Genomic DNA, 12,078 nt, shown 5'->3' on the forward strand with positions numbered 1-12,078 from the left:
CTGCAGCCTAATTTTTCCAGCCACTGTTGAGTCAACACGTCAGCCTCTTTCTCTCTGAATGAGTCTGTCTCTGTTTTTGTTTGACTGACTGGCAGCTTTATGACATTTTCTCTCCATTTGTAATCCTGTTTATATCAGTCCACATAAAATGTCAGTGGCGTCACTAAGAAGCAGAAACAAGCAAACCAAACCGTAATACGACATTTCTACATAAGAATCACAGAACTTCTCCATTTTTCTTCACGCTGTTTGTAGAAGGTTGTCCTTTGTGATTTTAATGGGCGAGTGACTGATAACACCATAAAAGCTCTTTTGTTTGTGAATCTCTTTGCCTTTTATATCTGACTCAGTCTTTCTCATTCTACTCATTGTTTTTAGATTTCCATTTGCTTTCTTGTTTTTATTCCTTTTTCTTATTTCTGTCTATTTGACTCTTTTCTTGTACTTAACCTTTCACTGTTGCTCTGTCAGTTGTTTCCTAAAAATAAAAACTTGAATGACATTTAGGACAAGCTGCTGCTTTGTTGCTGCTTATCAAGTATACTAAATTGACATAAATGACAAAAGTACAATCAATTTTAATTCATTTACTATGTTTTTGTACAGAAACTATCTACTTCTGCAGATAACGAGTTAGTTACCTGCCATGTCCCAAGTGTGAGAAATGATTAAACAGTGGTGGGGGTTAACCCTAAACCACTTAACATAAACATTAGTTCTGCTATAGCTAGAGCATTACTGGCTGCTAACATTAGCAGAAGCTAGTGCTAAAGCGCTGAACTTATTCCTGTTGATACCCACCATGTGTCAATTACACAGCATAGAAAATCCTCCTCAACAAGGTCAATTTACCTGTTGCACACCTACCTGTGATTCTTTGGAACAGAACTTTAACTCGGGTTTCAGTTTTTTTATAGTTGTCGAGATTTTCTAACTCTATTGCTGATTTTGGCTCATTGGGATTTGTTCATAAAGTATGCAGAGCATCAGTAGCTTCTAAACTATTTTATGATGCATAAACATAATTTGCTACACCAAATGATGTTTACATGTCGAAAGGAAACAGAAGTGCTGCGTCATCACCTGTTTCAAAATAACAGCATGGATAGGAATGTATCTTGAACCCAGATGATGAATTTTGATCAACTGAAAGTTTACAAAAATCCAGAGTAAATCTTCACTTTAGAATTTATTCCAGAAAATTAATTTAGGGGAAGCTAAATGCGTCAAACGTTTTTAAAATGAGCAAAAATGCTAAAGTGCTACACAAAAAAATGAGCTCTGCTATTATTAGCGCATTAGTAGATCTTATAGTGATTAGAAATCCTGCATTGTTTTCACAGATATTCAGATGTGAAATTTGTGCAGTGAGAACATAAAATCAGTCCTTACAGTAGTTCAGTAATTCTTTCTGAAAATGTTCTAAAGTGTTTTTTTTTTTTAAACTGGAAACTGGACATAAACTCTTAAATTTAGTTAATGTATTAAACTTTCCTGTCAATATTAAGTCGAGTCTTCAGTTCTTCCACAGATTAAGCTGAGTTTAGTTCCACGTGTCGCCGGCTTGTTCCAAACATTGTCCTTTCTGTCAACACCCACAGGGATTTTTAGCGTGACCTTTCCACTGAGCCTCCTTCCTTCAATCATTCCTACTAATCTTAACAACATCTTGATACAAGTAGAAAAAAAAATATGTGCCATCCACACATAAAAGATATGTCTCCTTCCAAATGTCACGCCATCCTTAATCTTCATTATCTCATTCGGGGTCCAAAGAACAGCGAGATTTTAAATTAGAAGCTGCAGAAAGATGAAGATGGATGGACAGATGAGAAAGAGGCGGAGGGGGGTGGATTTGTGTTAATAACCTCCGTGTCGTAACAATCCCAAGTGTTGCTGTTTCACTCAGACATTTGATGCTGCACCTTCAGTATAAGGCTGTGACAGATGTGAAATTAAAACCAGGCCGCGCTATAAAGTGTCTCACAGTGAAACATTCATCTGTCTTTTCATTGCATTTTTCAGCTCCTGATGGGATTACTGTGATCACGATATGAAACTGGAACGCCGTAACAAAGTAATCCAAAGTTTGAGACTATAACAGGGAGACGCATTAAACTGTTTTCTTCTTCCAAAATGTATGAAACCAATATGAATTGTTTGAGATTTCTTCAATCAGAACAGAAGAGGTTGGATGAATTAATTGGTCCTGTCCTTACAGCTTTTTCATCGCCAGATATTTTTAGACTAAATGTGATATTACACAAATCTAGCTGTGTTTCCATTACAAACATATACGGATCTTTGTTGATTTTCTGCTAATGTCAAACCCCCCCGCAAATGTACAATTGTGGTCTTTCCATTAATTAAGGAATTTAATTAAAATCACAGTGAATAAGCTTGTTCACGAAATAAGGTACTCAAAATTATGGCAGCAACAGATTAAACAGTAAAAATGGTTATAATTCTGCCACGGCGCTAGCGCTCATCGTCTGTCAGCCAATCAGAGGAGACGTCAGTGTTTTATTCAGGTGTTGGAGTGACAAGCCCCGTCTTGGGAGTGGCTACACCGGTGATAGGTGAAAGGTGGCAAACAGAAATGTTTGGGTTAAGCTGCTCAGATACGAGAGAATTAAAGAGACAGAGCTGAGATCCTGCTGCTCTGAGGCATAAAACTCATGATGTCACTAAGTTACAACTTTCTGGAAGTTTTAATTTGAAATTTATTGTACAACAATATGGCAATTTGAAAATGAGGGTGAATTTGGTCATGTTTACTGTGTTTATTGGCCAAATTTAAATAATTTAGACTTGGTTTGGTCATTGTTCATGAACTAATCCTCGTTTCATTGTTGGAAATGTTTAATTTCAGCTCCCATGATGCCGGAGTATGAATCAGAAACGGCTCTCAATGAGACGGAGACGACCATCACCATCCTGCTGAAGCCTGCCCAGTCCAGAGGAGCACCAATCAGGTAAATGTCTGAAGATCTGCTTTTATTTCTCGGTTTCTTTCCTTCATCTTCGCACACCCTCTCTATTTTACAGTCCACTTCCTTCCTACTCTTCTCTGCATTTTCTGCTCCAAGCTCTCTTTCCATCCTGCTCTACTTTCTTCTTCCTCAAGGGCGTCTTTTACAGTCATTAAAGTATTCCACACATATAAGTCCAATTTGTATGCAAAGGAACCCAGAGAAGGAGAGCAATTTTTTTCAACCAAATTTGTCAGTGAAACACATGATCATTAGTCACTTCTGGCCTTAAACCTTTTAGTTTCCACTGTATGAAGACATAATTCAGAGAGAACATGACAGAATTCAAAATGACTGTTATTTCAAGTTTTCATTTTCAAGCTTTTCACCCACATCTTGTCTAAAGAAATAAACCTTATTGTTAAAGTAAGACATTGATTCATATGAATAATAAATGTGACCTTGATTTGGAAGCAATTAATTATTTGGAAAGTTGAATAGAAAAGAAATATCCTATATTGCTCATCAGTGTGCAAATCCAGGTGAATTAACAGCAAAGTGATGGACAAAAAGGTAAAAATGTAAAAACAAAAAGTGAGTACTGTATTACCCAGATTTACGGAATAAGAGAAATATACTTTACGGTTATTAGATATAATAAACCAGTGAGTAGGATAAGGACTTATTAACTTAAATGTGTTTGGAGGGTAACAGTTGGTGTTATGTCATCCATCTTTTCTTATATTCTTGCAAACATATTTTCATTTGAGAATCAAATTTGACTCTACTTGCTTTAGAAAGTTATGTTGGATGTCCTTGAGGATCAACACAGGTAAAAATTTTCAACTGAATGAAAAGAAAAAAAGTGACCAGTTGTTGAAACTTCCATGAACCTTATTCCATATTTTCTGATTTATCACACAGCAAATATTTCTCATACACAATATAGACGGCTTGATGTTTTTGTTTATTGCCCAAATAAACAAAGTTGTATTTTTCCAAAATGATTGAAGTATATGAAATTTGCTAACTTCACTTACAGTCCATGAATTTTAATAGAATTTTAATTCTGATATTAACACAAATACTTGAGACTTATAAAAAAACATTCATAATTGCATATTTTAATATACTTTAATATACTATATTTGCAAGACACGGCAAATCGCTTTTCAAGTAGCATTGCATCTGAGTTAAATTTCTTTAGAACATTTTTTAAAATTGTGAGTAGGTAACTTTTGAGTAATCTAAAGTTACTTTCCTAAAAAAAGAAATCTCCAACTATAAAGTAATATAAAAATTTCTCTCTCTCTGAGTGAATTAACTACCTGCTTCTTTTTCTGTCCTCCTTCATATTTTCTGCAGCCTCTAAAAGGCTTTAATTTGAAATGGATATTCAGCCAGAACGGTAAAAAGGGTACAGAACGTGACATCGGGAGAGACTCATCTTTGGTCATCAGCAATTATTTTTATGAAAGCTGCCAAACGGGAGCTGGGGATAATTGGCCGCGGCCCCCTTCACAGGAACATACATTTCCCTAATTGTGTATAATTGTGAAGTGAGTTCTTGGCGTGGAGGATGGAGGTAATTGCAGAGGGCCGCTGCATTTGTCCTGACCGCTGAAGGAGCCCCTCAACCATTCATAGGGGCCTCTCAGAGCACAATGGAAACACACACACACACACACACACACACCCACACACACCCCCCCACACACACACACACACACACACACACACACACACACACACACACACACACACACACACACACACACACACACACACACACAGACCGAAGCACATTTAAGAGTAGAAACATCACTACAACTGTTCAGATACACACAGGCACGCTTGCTGAAGCACATACAAGTACATGCACACCTGTTAGCATGCACACATATCCATTACTGTTCATTAGCTGACTAAACCTGCTTTCTATCCATAACTTTCTCAATCTCTAAAAAGCATGTTAGACCTATTTTTTTATTAGGAAATTCAAAAGTGAGCTTCAAAAACAATGAATATCTATATTAACATCCAGGAACCATTTTCTGTGTTCTTATTGGCTGTGCAGGAGGCCCCACTTCTGCTTTTCAAAGATGCATAGGTATCTAATTGCGCATCTGTCTGAAATCATTTTCGTGTACAAATGTAAATGTTGAGCAGCATATTTGGATTTAAAGTGACAGAGGCCCTAAAACTACTCATTCTGAAAGGAGTTCAAAATAGGAAGAACTGAACAGACTTGACTTTGTGTCACCCATAGATATATTTTAATCATAAAAGGTCACCTTTAAAGTCGAATACAAAAACACATCTCTCCCAAAATAGAAACCTCTCAAAAATTTAAGAAAAGACAAAGTTAATCTTCTAGAAGATTTAAATAACTGAGTTAGTACCACTCTTTAACGAATGACAAAATAACTGCTTAGAGATGAAAATATGAAGAAATTCAGACTGTATGAGTAGTTTTGTACATTACTGATGCTTTATAGTAATGATTTGCTGATTGATTTGTTGAAACATTTGTAGAAGAGTATCTACAACCGTTTCTTTATTTTTCCAGCTCCTACCAGCTTGTTGTGAAGGAAGAGAGGAAGTCTAAAAGTCGGCGTGCCGCCTCTGAAGCTCCGGAGTGCTTTTCTGCCCCGTTCAGCTTCCGCAACGCCTCCATCCTCAACTCTGCGTACTACATGGCTGCTGATCTTCCACCGTCCAGTCTCACGGTGGTTCAGCCATTCACAGTGGGAGACAACAAGAGCTACGGCGGTTTCTGGAACCCTCCGCTGTCACCAGCCAAGAGCTACAGCATCTACTTCCAGGCTATGAGCAGAGCCAATGGGGTGAGTCTGGACTTGTTGGATTCATTAGTAAGCTGAGAATTGAGGCCCTATTTTTCCTTGCAAGATTTAAAACAAATTTGACATTTAATTGGAAAATTTTGTCTATAATTCAGACCAAAACATAAAAATGTGGAGAACCTGAGTTTAGCGAGGTCACATAAGCAGATTTGCACTTTTGCTAATCTGCTTATGTGCTAATATCAGGCCTAATTGTTTTTGTGTAGTTCTTTAGCATTGCTGCAAACTTTGAAAACATTTAGCATAATTAGCTTCCCCTAAATTAACTGTTCCATGTTATTTGCAAAGTGCTAATTTATCATGTTGTTTTGAAAAATTTCAGTTGAATAAAGTTCACCATCTGTGTTGAAGTTTTGGTTATTAACGATTATATTCATACTGCTATTTTGAAGTTCAGTTTCCTCATGTTCTGCACCCATGATGCAGTTCAGAAATGTTTATTCTGTACCCAGAATGCAACGCTGTATAACTGCAGCCTGCAGTTCTTCAGTAAACAGTTTGAAATCTATAGATGTTCTACCTGCTTCCTGACGGAAGCCCTATTGGGTCAATTAGGCAAAATTAGCAACAGAGTTAGCAACCCTACACTGTAAAAGTGGAAACAGGAATAAAAAATCAGTTCCAAAGAATCACCTGATGCACAATGATACAGGCAGATATGCAATAGCAAATTTGATCCTGTTGAAGTTCATGTATTAAGTTGTAGCACATGTGGTGTCATCAACTCTTGTGCCAACATTGATGAATTTAGAGCTTCAGCATTAACTCCAGATAAATACTATGATGGTAAAATGTTTAAGCATTAGCAGAACTAATGTTCATGTTTACTGGTTTGGAGTTAACATTTTAACTAGCAGGATTACAACACATGTTGTGTGAAAACATTTCAGACTGATATATTTTTTAATATTAGCTGATTATCAAATAATTTCCCAAGAAGGGGAATGAATATTATCTCTAAATGTTTAGCAAATTGTTTAAATGCCACTCTCAATATATTGTTGTGCAAACTGTAAAATAGTCAACAAGACTGAAACGTAACTTTCATAGTTATTCTTTTTCTTTAGTCTTTTATGAATAAGAAACAAAATGAGAAATCCTTCAGTTTCAAATCAGTTGAGATACTCATACACTGCAAAATTTAGTCTCAAAGCACTTTTCAGAAAACATACAATTTGTACACACAGGTAGTTATTTCAATCACATCCCATAGATGGATTCATTATCAATTACATACATTCTGATTAAATCCTAGAAAACAATCTGCAGCTGAAGTCAGTTTATTATTCAAGTTGAAAAAAGTTTTCTACTAAAGGAAAGCCATCTGATGATGAAATCCAAAGTCATTAACTTTGCAACAATCACTCCTCCTTATTGAGCATCCAGCAGCATTGGATAAATGATTAAATTGATTAATTAACTCTGCAGCAATGCCTCATAGTGACCATGCATTTTTTTATTTTACTGGTTAAATGAAGGTATGAAAAGACAACTTAAAGAAACACTTTTTAAAAATTTTACAGACTTAAAAATAACTTAAAAAAAGCAATACATTAAAAAGACATTAAAAGAATATTTATACCTGCAGGAAACTAAGAATTTATTTATTTTATAAGGAAGATAATGAATAGATCACCTAAGTATCCCAGATTTTGCCAAAGAGGCTAATTTTTATCTGTAGTTCCCCAGCAGGTTGATGACAATGAATGATTTATGACAATTTCAATGTATAGCTAAAAATAGTGCAATTGACAATAAACATTTTTAATAAAATAAGAAAAAAAAGCATGAAAAAACATTATTTTAAAAATTATTCAATACATCAGTACAATTGTTATTATCTAATAGCCATTGCATAAGTGATTTCTTAAAACTGTTTGTTGTAATATTTCGGAAATTTAATGCTAATATGTCCAAAGAATTTGAATTATTCCCAAACTGAAAATGTCAACTGCCAGAAAGAATTTGTTTTAAATGCTATTTTATAGTTTTACATAGTAGCAACTTCTACAGCTTCATTAAATGTCTCTTGGTTTAAAAAACAACTTACTATGCAGTTTCAGTTCTTTAAAAGCTTCATTAAAAGTTGTCATATTATCAGTTTTCAGGAGTGTCTTTGCCACATCCATACGAGGTTATAGCTGACAAATATAATTAGAAAATAATTTTACTACTCTAAAACGTTATTTTTAAGGGAAAAAAACGAAGTTTTTCTTGCGCTGCCCCTTTTTTAATCCATTAATTTCACCATCTACTGATACCAACTCCCCCACCTGTTTCCTCCTCAGAAGTATTTCAAGGCTCTAACTTTTTGAATCTCCATTATAATTTAAACCCCTGTGAGAACCGTTTTAATTTTCCACCACCGTAACCACGGTAACTCGGTGCGCGGAGAGCAATGCCCGGTGAGTTGGCCAGCGCCGTGGTGCAATATCCTCCTTCAGACGGCAGAGTTCCCACAATGCACTCATACGGAGACGGACAATGTGGGAGAGAGTGTGTTGGTTCCCGCTTGACTGAGCCACTGTGAGCGGATGCATTTAGGCGCTGAGTGCTTCTGCTCGTGTTCAGACCTTAAATCCGGTCACTTTGGGGTCCATATTTGATTGGATCGCAGTCAATCCAATCAGCGTTAGATTTGTCCAGATCATGGAGTGGAAAATTGTGGGTGTGCTGGGAGGGTGGTAGTGGAAAAAGTAAATAGAAATATAAGTGGACCTGTTCAGCCACCATAACCCAGATGATTTGATGGGGAAGTCAGGCTTAGAAAATGGGCACCCAGTTGGATTATTCATGACTGTATTTATGTATTCTGGCCATGTTCTCATTCCTAGTATGAAACTGTTGCTGTTATTTTCCTGAACTCAGAGATACAACTCTGACCAGGTTTTATTTTCCGTTTCCCAGCCGCTGGGCCTCCTCTGGGCGCGACGATGAGTTTGTTTAAATTCTTTAGCCTAAAGCTGTAGTCTCTTCATTATAGCTGCAGAAAGGTGAGAGGTGATATTTGTCAATCAAGGATTTACTTTATCTGCTCCCCTCACAAAGTGCGTTTATTTTATTTCTTGTTCTGTCAGTCACATCCGCAGGAGTCGGTGTCACTTTTCCCTGCAGCTGCAGACGTTTTCTTATTTTCCTCATTTGCATCTAACAAGACGATGTTGGTGTGACAGAGTTTGATCCTATGGATGAAAGTGCTTCTCATTCCCTGCCAGTCTCAGATAATCCCGCTATTTTATTTTTCCCCTCCTCCGACATCCATCTGTCCATCAAAACAAGTGCCACACCTTCCTCTGTCTTTCATTTTCTGTCACCACCTCTCAGGAGAACATTTAGGAAGAATTGTTCCCTCAATCCACCCACTCTCAAGCTCTACAGCGCTGCTGCTTCTGACACAAAAAACATCGTTACGGTTTTTCATGTGTAATATTTTAACATTCTCCACCTTCAAACCAGTAAAATGTTTGCCTCTTTTCTCATTTATTTCTTCATCCTCTTCTTTATCCACTCCTTTTTTCTGTATTCTTTGCGGTTATATATTTTTTCTTTTGTTTCAGTGCTTTAAATCCCTCCTGGACTGTACCTTTTTCTTATTCCTCCCACGAATGTCCTCCCACTTTGTTTTTATTTTCCTTTTTTTTCTCTTGTCATCACTTTCGCTCACATTGTGTTCCCTTTCACTTCTGTCCTGCTAATAATATTCCCCTTTTATCTTGTCACCATGTTGGATCAAACATAAACAATCCTTTTTTATTGGTACCAGAAACAATCCTGCAAAAAACTGATTTTGCATAATTTAGGCGGCCCAAACAATGAGTTTAATTCTGGGAATTTGTTCATGTTCATCTAAATTTAACATTTAAATACCTTTCAATGAAAATGACTTAAATTTAAAACCACTGAAATATCAGTTAGTTTTTTTTCTAGTGGCCTTTATTTGATAGTTAATTGACAGGAAAGTGGGTAATGGTAGAAGGGGGAAGACATGCGGCAAAGATCGCCAGGCCGGGAATCGAACCTGCGACAGCCGCGTCCAGGACTGAGGCCTCCTCATGTGGGTTGTTGTTAACCCCTGCGCCACCACAGCACATCCCTAGTTAAAAAACATTTTTGGTTTTGGTTTAAATTTTAATTTAGATGTTACAATACAGTAACATCTAACCCACACAACAAATAAAGTTTGAGATACTCAAATTATATTCCATAAAAATAACTAATTGTAGCATTTTTCTAACTCTATACAACTCAAAGTTCATGAATGGTTTATCTACACTGAAAGTTAATACCAATTCAAATACAGTCACACAAGCTTGTTTACATTCAAAATTTAGTTAGCTAATATTTACTTATCTCTCATCTCATCTAAATCTAGTTTACATCAATTACTTAATTGTGAATAAATCATTTTTTTTAAGTTAGAATCACTCAAAAATGATAAATTATTTCTACATTTCATAATAAAGGTTCAGTCTAATGTCAGACAGGTCAACAAAAATTTTTAGTTAAAAGAAACATAAAGAAAGTTAAATTTCACTCAAACTTGTAAATCTGTTTCTGTTTTTGAACTCAGAATATTTTATTTATCGGGTGTTAATGGAAAAAGTAGGACTCTAACCCATAATATATTGTAACGGATCTGAAATTTTGGATTTAAATGGTCGGTATATTTGTATTTTTACAAGGAAAAATACAAATATAGTCAGCTGGATGCCAGTCTCTCATCTGAACAAGTAAAACAACCTACCAACAGCAATCTCCATGTCTTTCAGTGTCATGCAATGTCCCACAAACACACAGGAACGGTTTGCCTCGGGCTGTAAGGAAGACAAGTGGAAGGATTTGGGACTCTGGGATGAGGAGAGATGTGGTGGGAGGGGGTGAAACTATAACAAGTGAAGAGAGTTTATCACTTGAGGCAATAATAGAAGCAAGTCAGGGTTAAAGGAAATAACTGCAGAGGGGAAAGTGCAGGTGGAAAAATATAGCGAGGCTGTCTAGTAAACTGAAAGGCAAAACTCTTTCACAAAATGTATATTTTCTGCTCCAACATAATCTGAGTTGAAGTTGAAACATGTGTCTTTGGTGCTTCTTATTCTTCCCTCCCAGGCTGAGCAGCTCCTCGTTGCACTGATGCAACTTTTAACCCTAAAACTTCTGTCTCTTTCTAAGGTTGACTTTCCTCCGAGCAAAATGTACCTTTTCCAGGAGACTGAGTTGCCTCATTTATTGTTTATAGTTTATTCAGTCTAAAACACACATAATAATAATAACAATAATAATAATAATAATAATAATAATAATAATAATAATAATAATAATAATAATAATAATAATAACTGTTGTTAGTCAATCAGCCTTTCAAAGAAATTCAAAACAAAGGCAAATAAAAATAATTCATAAGTCATTCACCTTATACGTGTCTACCCGTACATGTTTATTAAAAATATACCAATTCTACTCTTCTTCCATTTAGTATGAGATTTATTATCACAGAATCAACAATTAAATGATGTGAAATCAGATTAGAAGAAAAAAAAGAAATAAGAAACAAAGATAAAAAAAGTTAATTTCCTTACAAAAGTTTCAGATATCAGATATTATAGTTTTCAATTATTCTGTTTTAATTCCCTGAAAGGAAGAAATAAAATGGTAAAATATACAACCTTAGTGATTTATTTTAAACTAGTGAGAATAAATCACCTTAATGTAATTTGTAAATTCAAGCAATGTTTTCAAGTGAGCTTGATAAATTCACAGTAAAAGTATAATGTAAAAAATGATAAAGTTAGAACCAAATTAGCTTTTTTTAACTGTAAGCTGCATTCACATCAGCCCTACTCAATCCGCTTTAATCGAACGCCAGACTGTTTGTCTAAAAAGCCCGGTTCGTTTGGTGAGGTGTGAACACGTAATCAAACTCTGTTGTGAACCAAAAAAAACGTGTGTTTGGTGCAGCCATTTACTGCTCAAAAGCTGTAAATGAACAACAGCGCAGGGCATTCTGGGTAAATACAACCAAAACCAACAGGGCTGGTGGGAGAAAGAGAAGTCTAACCACTAAAATCTGACACTATGACATTTCTTATTCTGTCTCCATGATCAGTGCTGATTTGTTTTGGTGGAAGTTGTTACTTGAAAATTCAATCTTTATTTTCAGGATAAAGTATTTACTGTTAAACAATTTAAAAACTCATTGTGATGTTGGTTTATTGTGTGAACTTTGATTTTTGGGCTTGTTTGTT

At 35.7% G+C, this 12,078-nt stretch overlaps 1 protein-coding gene across 12 annotated transcripts in view; it reads left to right on the forward strand.

Annotated features, from left to right (window-relative positions):
- ptprt (protein tyrosine phosphatase, receptor type T) overlaps window positions 1–12,078 on the forward strand; it is a 316,939-nt gene that overhangs the window by 179,803 nt on the left and 125,058 nt on the right. For all 12 annotated transcript variants that reach the window (XM_023325145.1, XM_023325149.1, XM_023325147.1 and 9 more), the window contains exons 13-14: window positions 2,873–2,975; window positions 5,542–5,818. In XM_023325145.1, coding sequence (XP_023180913.1) covers window positions 2,873–2,975; window positions 5,542–5,818 — 380 coding nt within the window. The remainder of the gene's footprint in view (window positions 1–2,872; window positions 2,976–5,541; window positions 5,819–12,078) is intronic.

Source organism: Xiphophorus maculatus, chromosome 20 (genome assembly GCF_002775205.1).
Source record: "Xiphophorus maculatus strain JP 163 A chromosome 20, X_maculatus-5.0-male, whole genome shotgun sequence".
NCBI lineage: Eukaryota > Metazoa > Chordata > Actinopteri > Cyprinodontiformes > Poeciliidae > Xiphophorus > Xiphophorus maculatus.